We start from the raw sequence: 21935 nt of genomic DNA on the forward strand, positions 1-21935 counted from the left end.
GCAGCTCGAGGCGGAACAGCGCTGGGTTAAGCTCCTTCTCAAACCCGGTAGCTGCACCAGAAGGGAGGTGAATTCCCCCCTACCTAAGCGGTATAGCCCCGAGGAGGCGTGCGAAGGACTATTTAAGAACTAGACCAAGAATACCCGTGAAAATTCCTGGGGTTCAATTTCTTTTCTGCTCAATCTCTCAACAAATTTTATCCCGGCTCAGCCTAGGCTTCCTCTGAAAGCAGCTGCTGAGCAAACGATGTTTTAGCTACTTAGCACACTGAAACTGCCTCCCCACACATCATTCCCTCCTGCTGCTCCTTTATTTAAGGTGCCAAGTGTGCGCACACACACACACACTCACCCTCTACCATGTTCCTCATGGTGGAGAACCCAGTCATACTCCTTCCTCACAAAGTTGCCAGTCTCGACCAGTTTCGAAAATGTGCGGTACGGTTTCTCTATGTCAGAAATGCCAGGCGTGCTTGGCTGGGGCCTCAGAGAACTAGTGTTAAACCTCTCAGGGTTTCTGATGAGCAGCCAAGTGTGGGGGTCGGCCACCCAGAGGCCCTGCGAGATCCACGTGCTCCCCAGGGGTGACAGAAGTCAGGAAAGTTGGAAATAAGGACACAAGAGCCCTGACTTCCTGATCTGAAATCTTACATAGTTTTAAGTTTTTATTTTAAGTAAGGCAAGGGGAAAACAGTAAAAATACAGAACAAAGAATTCATTGTATGTTTATTATTCACAGTTAATCACTACCTACCAAATGCTATCCGCAGAGTTAAAGGATTAAGTACATAGGTCTTTTCATTTAAACACTGATTTTTTTTTTTAAATATATACACACAAAACTTAGTTCAGCAAGGCTTCATGATATACACCAATTCCAAAATAAAACAATCAAATGGTCCAGGTGTAGAATGCCAGATTCCTTTTATCATCAGCGAGGAGAGAAGCAGAGGCAGAGGGAGTGGAGGCTGCCAGGGGCTCGACAGGAGGAGCTGCCGCCAAGTCCACCTCCACACCCACGTCCGGAGGAGAAGCCCACCACCTCCCAATCCAGAGGCTCTCACCGGCTCCAGGGGAGAGAAATGTCAGCAGGCTTTGTGGGAAGGGGACTGGGTGGAGAGTTTACAGTCATAGGACTACAAGGAAAAGCTGCTGCTAGAGGACAGAGCTTTGCAATGAACTTAGCCTCCCCGAGATGTCCAGCCTTCAACTTCTCCTCCCCGGACTCCCCCTGCTTGATAGAGACATCCCCTTTTTAGGGGCGGCTGGAGCAGCTGTAAACAGCCCACCGTGCACAGAGACGTGGAGAACAGTCCAGCTGCTTCTAGAACACTGATTGAATGCCCACGTGAGTAGGTTAGGGGCACCCAAGAGCTGAAAGCCATGAGCAGATACCTCTAGTTTTAAGATTAAGAAAAATGAAAAGTGAATACTCTCAATTCTTCTCCAGCGTAAGAACACAGTATAACCCTTTAAAACAATATTTTCTCTTCTGGCTCTCCTGTGTTTACAAACCCACTGGTTCCAGGGATTTGCATCTGGGCATCACGGTGACAAAGAAGGGAGCGGGCAACACCTGAGACCTTGAGGTCCAGGGTTCTGATCCCTGGTTCAGCCAGATCCAGCCAGATGTGGGAAGAGCCGTCCCCGCTTGGCCTGCTCCAGGCAGCCTGCACACTGCAGCCGCACACACAGCTCCCTCGCTTCGCTGGAAGGGCCACAGACCTTAAAGCTGACCCTTTCCAACTTCTGGCTTAGAGCAGGCAGGAGGGTGGCCTCACTCGCCACTTGTACTGTCTCCTCTTCTCTACCCTGTTTCCCCTCCCTCGAGGGAAAAATATTTACACAGAGCAGGAGACAAATTGGCCAAAAAGCTCTGGACTGTCTTTAACTTGAAACCAAAACAAATTAAAAACACCACACACAAGCAACCTTTGAAATAAGAAAAAAGGCACTATGAAAGACCAACATGCTTGATAATACCATTTGGGAGGGGAAACAAGGTGGAAAAGAGATGCAGGGGTTGAGATGGACTCTCAGGAAGTCATGTGACAGTAGCACTCTTGTTTCCAACGCTGACAGCAGAGCCCTACAGGCCTCCCCTCCTCCAGCAGAAGCTAAACAAGGCTCCGCTCCCCGGCCCTGTCCTTTTTGTGTTTATATGAAGAACACAGAAACGGTTGTTCTTTCAGCCTTTCCAACTAAAACAGACATTTTTGCATAGAGAAAATACCAGCCCACTTGGTTTCTTTTCTTTTATTATTGGCATCAGCTAGGTCTATACGTGGCATTAAAAGTCATGCACTGAGAGACAGAAGAGAAAAAGGATGAAAAAAAAAAAACAGGACAAAAGGGGAAATAGGAGGGGTGAAAATTTGTAATAAAAACTCTTTACTTAATTTATAGGTAAGTTTTGGCATTTTTATATCCAACTCCCCTTCCCACCCCCCAAAGTTCCAACCAAAGTTGAAAGGATCACCATGGTGACCCGCCAGGTGTTCTGAGCTCCCTCTCAGGCTGCTGTCAGAGGCAGCTTGTAGGTTTTACTTCTTTTGTAGGTGTAAAATTTTCACTTTCTTTAAATAATCTCTTCTTGGTTCTTAGACGTTCCGGTTCACAGGGGTGACATAGTTGCGGGGAAACATGCCGGTCTGCCCGTGGCAGGCCCCTTTCCACCAGTTGGGGTCTGAATTATCCATGACGTGGATAAAGTCTCCCCGACGGAATCCTAGCTCTCCATCCTCCTGGGGATCAAAGTCAAAGAGGGCCTGGACGTATGTAGGTTGCTGCAAGAGAGGAGCAGGGAAAGGCACACACATTGCATTCCTCATCGTGTCAGCCATGTCCCGGCTGCACTGGTCACAGGGGGAAATGGATATGTGCTAAATCTTACGCATTTCCGGAAAGAACCTACTATCCACATACCCCCAGCCCTCAATTTATTCTCACATTTTCTAGGTTCACTCTAAGTGGGCTTAGTGTAATCTTTTGCCAGTGCTCAAAAACTGCTAGGGTCTGTTTCACTGATGGGGCCAGCCAGTTGTGCCTTTTTATTAAGTGGAGAGTGCCTGGAGGGAAAGTGGGCCCTTTGGAAATGGAAGTCTGGCTTTCATTCACAACCCCAGGAGTTTAAAACATGAGTTCCTTTCACTTACAACACCCTTAAGCTTTTATGGATGCAAAAGTTCTAGAGCTTGAATAACATATAACTAGGATATTGGGAATGGGAACACAGGAAAAGCAAACTATCCACAATGGTGTGGACCCCACTTCCTTGCAAGTATGATCCCGCCCCCCCAGGATTTGCTTCCAGGGATAGAAAAGGTGGCAGACCGTGTTCAAGACTGCCTCCCTAAAGAGAGGGGTGGTGAGCCAGCAACACACTGACTGAGGCAGCTTCAGGAAATGGCACCACGAAGGAAGAGGCACCTCAGCTGGGACTTAATTTGGCATTAAAAAAGGCAGAAACATTTTATTTCAAATCAGAACTCTTTGATGTAAACTAAGGGAGACAGTTTGAATAATGAGCACAGTGCAAGAACCAGAAGTAACCCTTTGCAAGGCACCTGATTGCTTGAGGACTACTCCTAATTGCTAAACATGATCCCAATCTTGCTTTCAGGAGGCTTACCTGGGGCACCTGTTCTATGTCCCGGAGGAATATCTGCTGGTTTCTGGAGACAGATGTAGATCTGTGATAATCTACCAGCTCATTCAAGGAATTGAACTTTACCACCCAGAGGAAATACTTTCCGGCCCCATCTCGGAGCACCTTGAAGTGCTGCACATCATTTCCAAACCTGGGAAGGGGCAGAGAATACACAGGAACAGGTCAAAGGGCTCCACCCTGGCTCAACAGGGGCTCCCTGCCCTAAAGGTGGTGCCTTGAGAGAACTAGTACCCTGGTGGCATCCTTTGTGACCTGCAGGGTCCAGAGAAGGGGGCACCCTGTGACTCCCTGGAAGGAGGGCGCTGGGAAGTCACTGAGCTTCCTGAGGCCCAATAATGTGAGTCATGAGTACCAACAGCAACATGAAGAATCTGCATCAGATGGGAAACCTATCCACTGGACAGCATAATTCTGAAGGTGTTTGTAAGATGGAAGAGAATGTCCTAACCTACAGCACTTTCTACACCTCTAGGCGCCCCACGCTGAACCAAATAAAACAGAGCCTTATTTAAGGCAAGGTGTGTGATTTGAACTTCTTGAGTAAAAATAATTAAAATCCATGTGATATTTAAAGACTAGAAGAGGTGGGATACACAGTCAAGTGAGAAGAAGAGGAATTGGAAATACTTTTCAACAATTCCCCTGTAACCTGCAAAAGGCCAAAGTCACGTTTTCCATTTAGATTTTAGTTCTACTCATGGGGGACAAAGAGGCTCAGGAAACAAACAAACAAACAAAACACTTCTCTATCCCTGGTACACACTTCCCCTTTACCCTGGCAGGAACGTGACTGACAGGTAACAGTCCACAGGGCTGATCATTGTGATACCCGGCTAGAACCTAAGTTCAATCAGGCCTCTGCTTGCCTTCAGTGCCTGTGCTAGCTGCCAGTGCCACGTCCTCAAAAGGCATTCTAGAAATAGTGGTCAAATAAATGAATGATGGTCTCTCCTTCAGTCTTAAGACTTGAAGATGCCAAATGTTTCTTAAAAACAACCCAACAGGTGGCAGCACTGAGCTTCAAGGAAGCCACCAAGTACAAGATCCCAAGTGTTTAGAAAAAGCCAGGCTTCATGAGAGCAAGAATGTGGACGGTGAGAAAGCTTTAGGAGAAGAGCGACACGTTCCAATGGCACTCTGGCCCCACAGACACCCAATCCCACCGGGGCAACGCGGAGGTTTCTAAAAGAGGCACAGGGGCCCTAACAGTCAGTGTGTTAGCCACTAGAATGTTTAATCACAGGATCAAAACATCTGGACGCTAGAGAAGCATCCAAGAGACTGTTAATTGTTGAAACCCTCTGCGCAGGTGCTTGTGTTGTTTAAGGCAGCTATGACATCTGTTTGAACATTATTTCTAAAACAATAAATACATTAACTCTTTAAACTATCTGATAAAATCGAAGGGCCCTGGAGCACCCCGGGCCGGAGGTGTCTCCTGGACAAACAGGCCACCACCCAGTCGGTGGCTTACCATACAACACCACACTAACTGCCCCTGTGGTCCTGCTTACCAGTCAACGGTTGTATTCCTCGCCTACCACTGAACTCATACTCGGGTCAGCATAAAATGCAAGGAAAGTTCCTGGGACGCATGACAATAACTTCACAAACCCACCCCAAGGTGCTCTTCACCACACCCTTACTTGCACTTTTTAATCAAGCACGTCAAAAAGTCCTTGTTAAAAAAGGAAGACAGTGATAATTACATCAAGCCTGACTTTTTCATATGTTGGGAATAAAAGCAAACTACACTGCTAGAAATCTGTGAGGTACTACAAGTATTACCTTTTTTCATATTTTCATTTAGAAAGAGAACACAAAAACTATACATTTAAATCTACATTTAAAAAATGTACATTTTAACCACATTTGGTCCTAAAATATTCATTTTTGAAGTTGAAAAATCTTATTTCACTAGTAAATGGGAAATTGTCTTATGATTTTATTAAAACTATCTTAATATAATCAGCAGTCTGAAACTTTAACCTAATCACTTCTTAGTCATATAGCACATAAATGGTGAAGTGATTTGGAAATCCCAGGGGGGAGAGGTTCCTATAACATATCACTATGAGAAGCACCGAGAGTCAAAAAACATGGAAATGCCAGATTGACAGAAAATCCAATAAACAGTGATTTGCTTAGACTACTCAAAGTTCCAATTTATATTCTCCTTGATTCCCAAGGTGGTAAAACTCCGTTTTCCAGTTCCCTGTTTACCTGGCTTCCCTCCACATTTGCCACTGGGAAAGGCAAAAAAAAACAAAACAAAATCAAAACCCTTGCGATAACCTTTTTACAGTTAATGTGAGGCCCAGGATGAGGCTGGTAGCTTCAGGCTAGACACGCAGCAGAGGAAAGCCAAGGCTGCTGCAGTGCAGGAAGCTGGGGTGCACAGGTGTGGATGCAGGACACTAAGGAGCAGCGGGGATTAGGGCAAGCTGGGAGCATGTGCTGTCTGAAGAGGAGCTGCTGCTGGGCTCCTAAGGACTGTCTTTGTGTGGGAATCTAATCTCAGTGCTGCTAGAACAAATTTTTAAGAGAGCCAGAAATTAAGACTTTAATGTACAATTTTCTGATTTATAAAATACTGTTTAGGGTAAACCTCTACCAGCTGGCAACCTCTGGTGTGTATAGCCAGACACCTGGCCTATGGCTTCACCAGTTAGACCCGTGAGACGGGATTCCAGGGAACTAAAGCAGGAAATACTTACTTGACAGAGAGGGAGAAATCCCCAGGAGCACTCTCGCTCTCTCGGATAAGAAAGGCCCCATCATGCCGCTGTTTGCTAAGCATTTCTTCTGCCTTTGCTCTGGGGATTTTGCCAAAAAACCACCTAAGGAAGGAAGGCAAGCCAGTCAACATCTGCTTCCTCACAAAGAAACGGGATATCCAGCCTCTGAAATGTGAGCAACAGGACACTCCTCAGTGCCAGAGGAAGGGGCCCCCTCTCTACCCTCCAGGCTCCACATGCCCAACAATGACATCACACAAGTGATGCACCAACTTCCCTCAAATGGCTTCACCCCTCACTATTCTTCAGAAAGCGACTCATCAAGGCACTGCAAGCCACTGTTTCTACGGAGGAAGACGTTTCAAGATGGGCTTCCCAGGCTGAAGCCCACTGGGGCTTTGACACATCAGAAAGTCACCTGGAGAAAGTCCCCAGGTGAACTATACAAGGAGAGGCAGGGCGTTTCTTGTAAGCCATTTGAAAAGGTTGCAGCTTTGCTGCAGTGACAATAAGGTTGGAGACAAGACCACTGATGCTGCAAGCCCAAAGGAAAGGGTTTAGGCTAGACTGACTTAATAGGAGGGGGAGCGTGCCCCTAAAGGAGCTTCAAGTCTCAGCTGGCAACAACTTCAAACGAGCACCATTATTTATTAGGATGGAAGAATGGACAACAATTTTCTCTTTTCAAAACTGTCTTTAATGTTATACTATTTTTTAAAAAGGAAAAATGTTATTTATAGATAATTATTTGCTTACCTTAGACTCCTTACATAACATTATTAAATACACAAACTATAATATCAAAAGTATTTAACAGTCCATTAAAGCTACAATCCTAATTATTAATCTTACTTATAAGTAACTATAAGAGGCTTCAAAATAATGACCATATTAAAATTAAACAGTAGATGTGAGTTGCTAGAAGGATACCCTCGTTTTGCACACTCTTAACGCCCAGGCGACTGATAGGAGCTGGTGCAATATCTCCTCTTGCTTCTGAAGTAAGCCCTCCAGGGCCTGAGCCTCAGGCCGCACGAGAGAAATCACACATTAACAGAACAGAATGATCACCAAATATGAAAGGACAACTAACAGGTATTTTTAACACTTTCTATTTTAGCCTCGAGTGCTCTCTAGTTCAGTGTACTGGGAGATGATGTCCACACAGCAGCCCTTTCCCTCTCAATCTCCCCACAGGGCACCTGGCGGGGACAAAGCTACTCATCAGCCACACCCTTTTTCCTCCCAGAGCCCTAAGATCTACCTGCCAGATAAGCATGCATTTTCCTTTCGTTTATTATCCATTCATTATTTTATTAGAGAAGTTTTAGGTTTACAAAATTGCATAAAATACAGGGTTCCCATATACCACCCTATTATTAACACCTTACATTGCTGTGATACATTTGTTACAATTAAGGAAAGCATGTTTTTATAACTGTACTATTAAATACTGTCCATGGTTTAACTTAAGAGTTCACTGTTTGGGTGTGCAGTTCCATGGATTTTTAAAAAACATTTATTCTATTACCATTTATACAACCTAATATTTCCCCTGACCCACATTCAAATAAAATAATTCAGTGTGTTAAATTCACAATGTTGTGCTACCATCACCACCACCCATTACCAAAACTTTTCCATCATCCCAAAGAGAAACTCCGTAAATTTTAAGCCTTAACTCCCTATTTCCTACCTTCACCCTGTCCCCTGGTAACCTACATTCTAGATTCTGACTCTGAGTTTCCTTATCCTAGTTATTTCACAGCAGTGAGGTCATACAGTATTTGCCCTTTTGTGTCTGGTTTATTTCACTCAACATGATGTCTTCAAGGTTCATCTATACAGTCGCATACATCAGAACTTCATTCCTTTACAGCTGAATAATAGTCCGTTGTGTGCCATTCATCATGACGGACACTTGGGTTGCTTCTATCTTTTGGCAATTGTGAATAATGCTGCTATGAACATCAGTGTGCAAATGTCTGCTCTAGTCTCTGCTTTTGATTCTTTTGGGTATATACTTAGAAGTGGAATTTGCTGGGTCATATGGTAATTCTATACTCAACTTTCTGAGAAACTGTCTTCCACAGTGGCTGCATCATTTTACATTCTTACCAGCAATGAATGAGTATTCCTATTTCTCCACATCCTAATCAACACTTGTAATCTTCCGGGTTTTTTTTCTCCCAACAGGAGCCACTCTAGTGCATGTGTAATGGTATCTTGTGGTTTTGATTTGCATTTCCCTAATGGCGCTGAGCACCTTTTCACATGCTTTTTGGCCGTCTGTACATATTCTTTGGGAAAATGTCTATTCAAGTCCTATGCCCACTTTTAACTTGGGTTGTTTGTGCCTTTGAAGCAAAAAAGTTAATTTTGATGAGGTTCCATTCATTTATTTTTCCTTATGTTGCTTGTGCTTTGGGTATAAAGTCTAACAAACCATTGCCTAACACAAGGTACTGAAGAAACTTCCCTACGTTTTCTTCTAGGTGCTATATAGTTCTGGCTCTTTTATTCAGATTTTTTTGATCCATTTTGAGTTGATTTTTGTATAAGGTATGAGGTAGAGGTTCGCCTTCATTCTACTGCAAATGGAAATCCAGTTTTCCCAGCACCATTTGCTGAATAGAGTATTCTTTCCCAATTTAGAAGTCTTTCCCCTTGTAAAAAAAAAAAAAAAGAAAAGAAAAGAAATAAAATAGTTGGCCATAAAATGTGAGGGTTTCTTTCTGAACTCGTAATTCTATTACATTGGCCTATATGTCTGTCCTTGTGTCAGTGCCATAATGTTTTGACTACCATGGCTTTGTAATAAGTTTTAAGACTAGGAAAGTGTGAGTTCTCCAGTTTTGTTCCTTTTCAAGATGTTTTTGGCTATTCGGGGCCTCTTACCCTTCCATATAAATTTGATGATTGACTTATCCATTTCTGCAAAGGTTGGAATTCTGATTGGGATTACATTGAATGTGAAAATTACTTTTGGGTAGAACTGACATCTTAACAATATTTAGTCTCCCGGTCCATGAACATGGACTGTCTTTTGTTTAGATCTTCATTGACTTCTTTTAGCAATGTTTTGTAGTTTTCTCTATACAAGTTCTTTACATCCTCAGTTAGATTTATTTCAGTCTTTTAATTGCTATAAGGGGAATTTTTTCTTGATTTCTTCTTCTAATTATTCATCACTGGTATACAGAAACACTACTGATTTTTAGGTAACCCCCAAATTTGTACCCCACCATTTTGCACCCCACCATTTTGCTGAATTCATTTATTAGCTCTAGGGGTATTTTTTGTGGATTTTTCAAGATTTTCTGTAGATAAGGATCACATCATCTGCAAAAAAGTAAAGTTTTACTTCCTCACTTCCAATTTGGATGCCTTTTATTTCTTTTTCTTGTTGAACTGCTCTGGCTAGAATTTCCAGTACAATGCTGAGTAACAGTGGTGACAGTGGGCATCCTTGTCTTCTTCCTGATCTTAGAGAGAAAGCTTTTAGTCTTTCACCCATAGAGTAGGATGTTAGGTGTGGGTTTTTCATATATGCCCTTTATCACGTTGACAAGTTTCCCTCTATTCTTAGTTCTCTAGGTGTTTTCTTCAAGAAGTGGTACTGGATTTTGTCAAATACCTCTTCTGCATCAACTGAAATGATCATGTGGTTTTTTTCCTTCAGTATGTTAATGTGGTATATTACTAATTGCTTTTATTATGTTGAACCACCCTTTCATACCAGGGATAAATCCCACCTGATCATGAATTTTTTTAATGTGCAGTTGGATTCAGTTTGCTAGTACTTTGTTGAGGACTTTTGCATCTACATTCATAAGGGATATTGGTCTGTAGTTTTTTCTACTTGTGGTATCTTCATCTGGCTTTTGTATGAGGGTGATGTTGGCCCTAGCAGAATGAATTAGGGAGTGATTCCTCTCTTCAAATTTGTGGAAGAGTCTGAGTAGAATTGGTGTTAATTCTTCTTGGAATGTTTGGTAAAATTCCCCTGTGAAGCCATCTGGTCCTGGGCTTTCCTTTGTTGGGAGGTTTTTGATTACTGATTCAATCTCTTTCCTAGTTATTAGTTTGTTGAGATCTTCTATTTCTTCTTGGGTCATTGTAGGTAGTTCGTGTGTTTCTGGGAATTTGCCCGTTTCATCCAAGTTACCCAATTTGTTGGTGTACAGTTGTTCATAGTATCCCCTCACAGTCCTTTTTATTTCAGTGGAGTGTAATGTCCCCCTTTTCGTCTCTAATTTTCATCGTATTGTCTTCTCTCTTTTTTGTCAGTCTAGCTAAAGGTTTGTCAATTTTATTGATCTTTTCAAAGAACCAACTTTTAATTTCATTGTTTATTTTCTCCATTGTTTCTTAATTCTCTATTTCATTTATCTCCATACTAATCTTTCTTATTTTCTTCCTTCTGCTTGCTTTGGGTTTAGTTTGCTCTTCTTTTTTCTACTTCTTCCAGTTTTGAGGTTAGGTCTCTGATTTGAAATCTCTCTTCTTGTTTAATGTGAGCATTTAGAGGTATAAATTTTCCTCTCACCATTGCCTTTGCAGCATCCCATAAATTCTGGTATGTTATGTTTTCATTTTCATTTGCCTCAAGATATTTATGAATTTCCCATGTGATTTCCTCTTTATTGGTTGTTTAAGAGTATGTTGTTTAATTTCCACATACTTACGAATTTTCCATTTCTCTATTATTCATTTCTAGCTTCATTCCATTGTGGTCAAAGAAAATACACTGTATTATTTCAATATTTTTGAATTTATTGAGACTTGTTTTGTGACCTAAGATATGGTCTACCCTTGAGAATGATCCATGAGCACTCAAAAAGTGTATTCTGTGGTTGTTGGGTGAAGAATTCTATGTCTTATTATTGTTTAAAGATATAAAGTAATGAATATAAAAATAAAAAGCAAGACTCTTTCCTCAAATTGCCCAGAGTCAGCATGTTTTTAGACTGTTCCTTATGGTACACAAATATACAAATATGGCTGCAGTGTTTTCTTCCTCCCAGATTAAATCAATTCAATTTTATTTTCAATTTTTTAAATAAACAAACTGCAGTGAAGTATAAATTACATACCCCAAAGCACTCTAATTGGAATTTTTACAAACACATCCATGCTACAAGCACTGAGATCAAGAAAGAGAAAATTAATTTGGAGACCATCTTATTAAACAAAGATTCTTTTGTATATGCTCCCACTTCTACTTAACACACGCACACACAAAAACCCTAAGGAATTCTCACATGACAAAAGGGATATCACACTGTGACCAATAGCTATGATTCTCAGCTAAGACATCCAAGTATTACCACTTTATATTTCTGTAGCATTTTACATAATTTAAAAATGCTTTCATTTGATTGGATTATTTTAATGGTATTACTTGTGTATAACTATATGGCCATGGTGAAGATTTTAAACATCTGTAAAAAAAAAAAGATGGATTTACACTACAATAGAAACAGCAAAGGAGAAAGCTCAGGGCGAAGGCTTATTTTCTGATTTAATTCTTTACTAAATCCCAAAGGCTCCAATCCACATGCATTTAATAAATAAAAGCACATAGTTGGATCCAACCCCGTATACAGAACTCATGCTTTAACAGTAATGCCAACAGTTACTTCATAGCCTGTGTTTAATTTGTTAACTTAAATGCTCTATTATTAGGTGAGGCCCTACTCCATTTTATACTTTCCTCTTCCTCCCTAACAAAAGAGGAGTGGGGAGGGAGAGGGAAGGGAAGGAAAGGGGAAGAGGAGGGTAGGGGTCCTGGTCACAGCTCCCACTGAACTGACCCTGTTCCAACCCGAGTCCAGTTGCAGAGCAGCCCTGCAGAGGGGAGTGTGCTTGTAAGTGTGCACACAGGCAGAAAGTCACCTTTTTTTTTTTTTTTTTAGCAGGATAGTAGACTGGGATAAATAAAGGCTTTTAATTTTTAGTTTCTTTTTTTCAGAGCTTAGAATGGAAGAGCACTGCCTACCCTTCAGCTAGAATCTGCAGAGAACAACACAACGGCAACTGTACTGGATGCTTCATGATCAATTATTACTCCAAAGTTCAGGAGAGTGGGGGAAAAAGGACCCTAAAAAAGCTAACTAATCAATCTAGTTAGTAAACCTAACTTTCCAAGGGAGGTGCCCTTTCCATATTTTCTCAGTAGTCAGATTCAAAACGCCTATGTTATCTGGAACAATGTGAAGAAAAACAAGGATTTAGAACATGCCTTTTGTTTAATATAAAAAAATTACAGTATTATGCTCTGCTGAATGAAAATATTAAAATAAAAAAGAACCTAAATGATGCTAAGAATGCAAAGCAGTGCTTTGTACATGTCACAGGAAATCTGTAATAACCTCCTGCTCATCTTGGAGCTTCCTGGTTATCAGCACTTGTGCCTGCATTATAGCAACCTGGGTGTGGATGTGGGTTAAGCTCTACTCTTACATTTACAGGGGCCTCAAATGAGGGACATTATCAGTCCACTTGCAGGGTTCCAGGAATCTCCTCCATGTATTTCTTTGAAGATTTAATGCTTTTGGTTTTTAGCATATGAACAACTTGGTCCAGACCTTAGTAGAAGTTGGGCCTGAGTATCATTTTTCAAAAGCATTTACTAAGCTACCTTGTGTAAAAGCAAGGTGGAAGTTACAATGGAATGTAGAAGTGGAAGAAATAAAATTTCAAGGAACCTAAACTCTTTTGGGGAGAGATCAATCTTACACACTCACAAAGATCCAAGATAATACAAGTTCCAAACAAGAATCATAAAAACATACTTTACAAATTAGTCTGGTTTTCACCTTGTAAATCACTTAATGAGACATTTTCTGAGCCTGGTTCTGCTTGAGTTAAAAAGTGTCCTGGAGGACCTCCCAGTTTCTTCTTCATTGTGCAGATAAGTTCCCATCGCTGAACTGCAGGATACCCAACTTTCTATCTAAGCTAAGGCTTCCTGGATACGATCTCAAAGAGCTTCGTATTAACTACATGCAAACTTTATTATACCATAATTTAACTGTAGAAAATAACTTCCCAGTACGTAGCACAGTCCCTGTCACATAATAAGTACTCAAAGAATATACTGATCAAGGCATGAACCCAACAGACAGTTTTATGGTGAGGCTCCTGAATCACTGGTTTCATTTTACAGAAGGCAAATCATCCTTTTAGAACAGGTTTGGTTCATAAAGTAGCATGTGGTACACAGTTAACTGCAAATGGTGGATACTTCGGAGAAGGGTATGTGTTAGTGGAGAGATTCACATATTGTTCTCCATATTTTTCTGCTGTGAGTCTTCTACGAGAGCCATATTCATAAATTACTGCCATCGAAATACAACCACCAGATTGGAGGATAAAGAGGGAAGGCCCCTTCTAGCTCTATGCCCTGAGGCCCTGTGTAAGATTACGTGTTGGGCATCTGGAGGATAAAGAAGCACGATGTGTGATTAAAATCTTTGTTCCAATACCTAGGTTCAGAAAAGCAGTGATAATTGGGGAAAGAGACAAAGGACTGCTATGTAAAGTGGGTCAAATCATCAGAAAGTGTTACTACCACATTGTGTTAAACCAAGTAGACAGAAAGAATCCACCATTTTTCTTTTCTTTTCTTTTCCTCTCTCTCTCTCCGCCCCTCCCTCTCTCTTTTTTTCCCTAGTTAACAGTTTTATTCAACAAGCTACACTTGAAAAAGTAGGAGGAGAATACAGCCTCATGTTTTCTCCCACAGCTATTTGAACCAGAACTTCCTCCCTGCCCCTTGGGTGACATCCTAAGGAGATCCCTATTGGATAATAAAAAGTCCTCTGGTAACTTTCAGCCTGGAGAACAAGCTCATCTCAGTAATTAAAATGTCCAGTCCAGTGCAACAATTAAAAACTCCTTTTTGATTCAGGGCTGAAACATCTCCCCTCCCTCAGCCTGGAGCCAGTTTAGACTTCAGTGCCTGGGAGTGGTTGAGCCCACCATTTTTCATGTCCCAGTGGCATTCTAGTCTGAGCATGTAAAGCCTCCACTGCTTTGTTTACATACATACCAGGTGTGAAAAGGCCTCTTTGAGGTAGGATCAAGAGTCAATGGAGGGGGTGGGTGAAGATAGGAGGATAGTGGTATACAAGTGTCCCCAGAGTTCCAGTCTGTTGCATATTGATATAAATCTGCCCTTGTGTGTGGGGGGGGCTCTGAAAATACATGCTCACTGCTCTCAGCAGACTGGAGCAGGATAGCATTATTTGTTTTCTCTGAACTGGAAACACTAAGATGGAAACCAAGGATGGTGACTATAATAAACATTTATTGAGAACCTACTATATGCCAATCATTGTGCCCTGGAATTACAAAGATTTCTGAGACACTGTCTCATCAGGCAATCAAACATATACACTTAATAGAAAACAATGTAGCAGGTACACTGCAGGAGGGCAAGTCATAAAGGCACAGAGAAGCAGTGGCTGTCTAAGCCTGGACTCTATTATCAGAGCATCTCTCCCGAGACGAAGGCTATCTTATACATAGCAGGTGTTTTCGGAAATGTCAAACTGAGGCAGCCAAAAAGAGTTAAAGCAAAAATGTGGAAACTGCACCAACATGTGCTGATAAACACTGGAGACCACACTCTTGGTGCATCACTCACTAGTTACAGCTAAAGCTTCTAACTCTCAAATCCAATAAAACCATCTTCCAAAGAAAGGCAGCACAATTCCTTTTTCTCAAGGAATAGACGCACGGAGCTTAGGCTTTTGTCCTTTAGAGGGGCAGGTCCAAGATCCTTTATAATTCTGAAATCCACAAAGCTAAATTTTTGTTGAACTCAAAAATTTCCCACAACTCATTTGGCAGCAAAATTTGACCTGAAAGGACATGAAGTTATTTATAGTTTTCAGTTATCCCATTTAACGTAAATATTTTGCTGCAGAAATATCAATTTGACTATGGAGTGCTGCTCCAGATCCTGCTGTGTATGTTACAAAATATTTGACAAATGCAGTGTTCCCTTCCTAAAATTCAAACAGTAAGGAATTATGAAACACATTTGGGCCTGCATAACTACTGTTTTATTGTCTGCGCTCACTGACAGCTATTATCAATTTAAAACATATACCATTATTGACTATTATACTATCATTGTATACTATTATTAACATGCAAAATCACCATGTTTTTGTTTATCTCTTGAAAAGACAGAATAAAAAGTGTGACACCCACTCTAGTATCTCAATTAAAAATAAAAAATATTTGAAACAAGCAAGAAGGCCCGACCCTTTGGGAGACCACTAGACCCCAACTTACGGATGTGGTTTCATTTCTATGTAGTTCTTGGGAATGAAACCATCTTTCCCATTGAGCTCTGCCTTGTACCAGTTCTGATCACATTCTTCATTCAAAACCTGAAGAAAAATAATACAAAGAAAAATCAAACATTTCTTTTTCACTTTTAAAAGGGTAGCTACTAAGACAATTATGTTCTTTTTAGGTTTGTTTGTTACAGGTACTACATGAAGTGCTATCAGCTACATAGATGCAATCTTATAACTTAAAATGACCAGAATTATGTTAAACTCTGATAGTCAAAATTTAAAAAGAAATGAAAAGAAAAGAAAAATTGCCTTTGGAAATGAAAGTTCATGCTCTCCAACATCTAGGCATTAAACCCTCAGTAGGAAAGCAGAAGGAAGAATGAAAAGAAAAAAATAATAGATTAATTTAAAAACAAAATAAAACTGAAAAGGAGATTCTGGAAGACAACAAATGATGACATCAGAAAATAAGGCAGCCCAGAAAACATGAAATAATTGTGCTAGCTAGGAGACAGGTGTAATAGGAAAAATGAGCAGAATAAAGAGAGTTTCTGAGCTTCTCTAACCATCTTCAAGCCAATCTCCAAAATCCAGACCGGATCCAATTCTAAAAGCCACAGTGATCCAACCTTGGGATTCCCTAAGAGCTTCTCTAGGTTATTCCAAGTAGGGGTTGGCCAGCAACAGCTCCAGGATGTTCCCGCTGTTGGACACGCCCATGCGCCCTGGGTAAGGGAAACCTATTTTGATGAAAAAGCAGGACAAGTCCTGCTCACTTCAAAAACTCTCCAGGGCCACGCTGTGTTCAAGTCAGATAATGCTGGAGGTGCACCCATCAGCACAGTTCAGTCAGTGGAAAGATTTGGTGATCAGATAATTGAGCTCTCTCATTCCACAGATGTGAAAACAGACCTAGGAAAGTTAAATGACTACCAGGGTTTTGCTCCAGGGACTTCACACTGCTGGGAATCACCATTCACTACCCCACGCTGCTTCCTGTGAAGGCTGCACTGGCAGGCCAGGCCATAAGACTGTAATCCTTATGGCATTATAAGGAGCATGACAGAACTAGGGATCCACAAAAGCCATCCTATGAGTTCCAGGCTTCTAACAAAAGGCAAAGGGCAGAAGCATAAAAAACAAAGTTGGTAACATAGGAGAAAATGGTAATGTGAGCACAACTACAAAACGGTGAGCACAGGAAAATGGTGATGGGCTGGTAGAGCACTAGTTAATTCACATTATATAAAGAAGTTGGAAATGAAAAGAAAAAAGTTGGTAAAATTTTTTACAAAATGATTTATTCATGATGCTGAGCAACGCTGTCCTCACAGCTGAATTAGACTCTGGATTGCTTTAGAGTGTGTGACATATGTGCATTGACAGTACAGAGTGAGCACAACTTTGGAGGGGACTGATGAGCCTGAGCGACGACCATCCAGGAGCCAAGCCACACTGATGACTATGAGATAATGTACTTCTGAACAGAGGCTGGGTCCTCAAGTTCTACAATGCTGGCACTTTTGTGATGCTTGCCAACCTCTGGCCTACGAGGTGTCAGTCTGTGAGTTTAAGGGCAAGATAAGGAGGCAAATCCTGCAAGAGCTTATAAGTAAAAGTGACTGTGAGTTCTCAAAAATTCAGCAACTGGTAAATCCTCATCAACCTCAAATTTCCCAGCGTCACATACATACACAATTATAAAGCATACTCTGAAGAAGGTTTGGCAGGAAGCGTGCTCCTTTACCGCTTGCCTTGCCCTGACTCCACTGAGCACCTGTGCAGTAAGGTCGATCCCCAGCTGTCATGAGAACTGTGGTTACAAGTCATTATGCAGGCAGAGAGCCACTGCAACAGCACGAGCGAAGGCGCCATTCTTCAAGCTGGCTAAGGCTAGGATCCTGTTATATTGGCCAAAAATCAGAGCTTGAGGAAAAAGGTGGTTTAATAATGATTTTATAAAACATCATCCTTTTTTAAACGATGTAGGCTTATTAAAGAGTTTTGCAAAATGTCAACAAAAATTCCTGAAGTGGTGAGGTGGATACCTACTCTAAAGATTTCTTGGACAACTGAGGCGAGTCAAGCTGACAAGGAGGTGATTCTGGCCCATAAGGCATTAAAACCGAACAAAGGAATCATTTAGAAAAGGCCAGTTTTGATTTGTGACCAATAACCTTGCAGAAAGAGCAACTGTATTACATGCCAGGAGTGCAAAGAGTTGCAATTTCTTACTACCTTTACCAAGACAGAGGCAAATCCCCCCTAAAAGGTCCCTGCCACCCCCCACAAAGGAAATTCCAAGGCAACGCCCAGGTTTGGCACCAATTTAGAACTACCGCTCTCTACAGAACAAAATATTACTTTGTATTTAGTATGCTTTTCTCCCCTCAGAAGGCAGGGAAATATGGAATAATTCTGCATATAAATGATTAAAATTCTGGTTATCTGGAAAATTCCAGAAGCCAGAATATCATCTTGCCAGGGAGCCCAGGTGTTGCTGTACATGCCTCTAAACTTTACTTAGACTTTAAGAAAAGACTGATTCTACAGGAGACAAGCACAGAGCCAACACTGTTATCTGCTAACCCCGGTCTATACTGTAAGTGAGAGTAGGTCCTTCAACCTAACCGTTCTGGCCAGCATGGCAAATTTCACATGCAAGCATTGAAAGTGTGATGACATAATTTTAAAAATGTTTAAAATCTAAGTTTTATTCAAATGTTTAAACATACAAAACTGCAAAGGGTGCTAATTAACATAAGTAAGTCTAAGGTCAAGCAGAGAGACCAGAACCATCTGTGGATGAGTTTGCTCCCTCCAATTACTGTATTTAATTTGCTACAGTTTCAGATGAAAGCTCACATCCTTCACAAATAGTTTTAATAACCTGACCAGAGTTCTGAGACCGAGGAAACTATTCCCATCACATTTTCCCACAAAACAGAAGCCAGTTTATCATTTGCTCATTCATTAGCTCTTAACAGATAGATGGATGAATTCAACAATCAGATTTTCATTCAGTTTTTAAAATTCCAAAGAATGTTCTTCGCTATTCCCCCACAGCATTTTTTATTCCAACCCCTATATTCCCACAAGTTATGACCTCAGAGCCACACAAAAACCTTCTAGTTAAACGGAAGCAGACTGATTAAGAGATGAGATTATGAAAGGAGGAAGAGACAAGTTTCGGTGAAGTTTCCCCCCGCCCCCCGGCAAAAAAACTCTGAAAATAACATTAAAGTCCAAATCAGGAAGAAACTTAATGATGCTAGGTTTAAAAAGGAGAATTAAAAATATTCCAGTCAACAGTAGGGGACATAATGGGTGGGGGCTATTGGGTGTCGCTAATGTTTCTTGACCTGGCAATGATTACATGGGTATGTTCAGTTTGTGAAAATTCATTACCTATAAACTTACAATGTGTGAACTTTTCTACATGCATATTATACTTCAATTAAAAGTTAGAAATATTTCAATCAAGAGAATATATTAATAATATGGCTCACTTCACACATAAGAAACCTATCTATGCCTCAGAACACTTCAGGTACAAACTTTTCACATCCCAGAAAATATATACAGGGAAACAGAAAATAACACAGTGAGACTTCAGAAACCCCCACGATGATAGCTCTCTATCACTACACCAAGCAATCAAATCTCAGAAATAAAACCTCCTTTGTCACAGACAACTCAGAGAATCCAGTATGTCCCACCTGCCGGCACTCCCTGATTCTGACATTGCTCACTGCCTCCACAGCCCATCTAAGACCATTCTGAAGGTAATACAAGATCCCCATTTACACCAACACCAATTTTAAACGTTCCAAATAGTTATAAGAGAAAGGAGAGAAGAAGGAAGAGGGAGAAGGAGAGAGGACGGGCAGCAGCCACTGCCGCCAGATTTAGGTCTCTGATCCCTTACAATACATCTCATCTGGTGGCAAGAACACAGGATTTCAGAGTCAGAACACAGGATTCATCACCAGCAATGAACTATGTGACTTTGGAGAACTTACTATTTTCTAAATTTTGGTTTCCTCACCCATAGAGTGTTGATAATTCCCAGGAATACTGAGGGGATTAAGTGAGAAAATGTAGTAAGTAGCACAGCAAACAACATATTCCAACTGTTAGGGGACACAGTTTACTCCCGGTAGTTATTCTGCTTTACACATTAGACCAGTATTAGATTTAACAAAATTCGGTAATCCCAGGGGACTGATTTTTACCTTGGTTATATTCACTCAATTAGGTATCTTTGATGTAATGCTGTCTATGGGCACTGACAGTAAACAGGGATTCTTATTTTATTCTGAAAACACAAAAATACAAGACTTCTGTGCTTACTTCAAAAAAGATTTTAAATGCAGATCTTAGGAATTACAGTAGCTAATTCCCTTGAATGTCCCTTCTATAACAATAGTGGGAGATCAAAGAACTGTATTTAGGCAAGATGGCGGAGTGGTGAGGAGCAGAATTTCGTCTCTCCCCTAGAGCAGCTGGCAATTACCCAAGAACTATATGAAACAGTGTTTTCGGGGTCTCCAGTAACCAATCACACATTGGACACAAGTTTGGAATTGGAGGAAAAGCTGAGACCGCAGCGAACACTGTAAGTTCCCCGGACCAGGGGTATGGCGCCCCTCCCCACCCAGACCTCACAGACTGTCTTGCTGCCCACTCCCTGAAAGGGGGGAAAAAACCACAAAAAACAGCAATCTGCTGAGGGAAAGAAGGGAGGCTCAACCCAGACTCAACTGCAGAACTAATTAACAAATTAATTAACTAACTTTGGGAGCTGGGGTGCTAAAGAAGGGCTGGGCTCCGAGAAGTGGGGGCACGTAAAAGCGGGCACCCATTACCAGACTCCAAAAAAGCCATTTTTTTTTCCCTTACATCTTGTCCCTTCTGGCTTCTCACTGATCCCTTATCTTTTTATATTTCAATAGCCCCCGGCAGGGGTGGAACTGAAGCGTCTGGAGAGTAATTATCAGACAATAGCCCAAAGCAAATCTTTAAATGCTCTATTCTGACACTGACAAAACTTCCAGGCTGGGGAAAGACGTTTAAAAGAGACTCTTCCCCCCCCCCTTTTTTTTTTCCTTTATTTCTTTTCTACTTTTTTTTTTTTTTTTAATCTAAAAGTAATATATGCGGTTATTTTCTATCAGAAAGCCCAGGTTGAGGGACTGGGCTGGGCTTGAGAGGAGACAGAGTACCCACAGTGTCTTTGAATTCCGTATTCACTACTGAAGCCCTCCAGCCCCGTCTTTAATTGGCAACTCAGGCTGACCAAGGAATCTACCTGGAGAGGCCCCAAAGAGAAGAGAGGAGAAGGGAATAGTGCCCCTGAGAGACAACTGGAGTTCTGAGGACTGGGAGAGTGGAGGGAGGCCCAGCTCAACTGGCAGTCCTCCTTCTGGGAATTCAGACCCCAGGGGCTGGAATTCAGATTCCAGCTTCAGTCAGCCACGCCCCTGACAGGATCAGAGTCACCAGGAGAACTAAAGGCTCCATACCTCCTTACACTGGTGGGGGAGCTGTGGGCTGGCCAGCACCACCTGCTGGACAGGAGAGGAAAAGCACCAATTCTAAAGGCCTCATAGGAGGGTCTCATTCTCAGGAAAACTCCATACCCTCCCAATGAGACCTGGGACTCACTAGACTGGGAAAATCTGACTAGGGTCGACCATATCTGAGGAGACCCACTCACAAAAAGCTTACATAGAGGCAGAGCAAGAAACAGAAAAAACAAGAGGCGAAAAACTCTGATCAACTAAATAGAACCTAAGTTACAGGTCTAGAATAAGTTGAACTGAATAACAGAGGCCAGAGAACAAAGCCAACCAACAAGAAAACCACTAGGTAAAAGACAGAAAACAAGCTCCAAAATAAACTAATCACGAGAATCAGATGCCTAGACAACTTAAGATAACAAGCCATACCAGGAAACACGAAAACATGGACCAGCCAAAGGAACAAACTAATAGCTCAGCTGAGACACAGGAGTGGAGGCAACTAATGCTAAATAAATTTGATGAAATGAAGGAAGATATAGCAAAAGAGCTGAAGGATATAAAGAAGACACTGGCTAACCATAAAGAAGAATTCATAAACTTAAATAAACAAATGGCAGAACTCATGGGAATGAAGGCCACAATGGAGGAGATGAAAAACACAATGGAGGGACACAACGGTAGATTT

At 41.5% G+C, this 21935-nt stretch overlaps 1 protein-coding gene across 2 annotated transcripts in view; it reads right to left on the reverse strand.

Moving 5' to 3' along the window:
• Positions 1 to 631: 631 nt before the first annotated feature.
• GRB2 (growth factor receptor bound protein 2) overlaps positions 632 to 21935 on the reverse strand; it is a 70949-nt gene continuing 49645 nt past the window's right edge. For both annotated transcript variants that reach the window (XM_037807935.1, XM_037807934.1), the window contains exons 3-6: positions 15718 to 15815; positions 6388 to 6510; positions 3632 to 3800; positions 632 to 2786 (exon numbers count right to left, since the gene is read on the reverse strand). In XM_037807935.1, coding sequence (XP_037663863.1) covers positions 2601 to 2786; positions 3632 to 3800; positions 6388 to 6510; positions 15718 to 15815 — 576 coding nt within the window. In that variant the 3' untranslated portion in view covers positions 632 to 2600. The remainder of the gene's footprint in view (positions 2787 to 3631; positions 3801 to 6387; positions 6511 to 15717; positions 15816 to 21935) is intronic.

The sequence above is a fragment of the Choloepus didactylus genome, chromosome 18, assembly GCF_015220235.1.
Source record: "Choloepus didactylus isolate mChoDid1 chromosome 18, mChoDid1.pri, whole genome shotgun sequence".
NCBI lineage: Eukaryota > Metazoa > Chordata > Mammalia > Pilosa > Megalonychidae > Choloepus > Choloepus didactylus.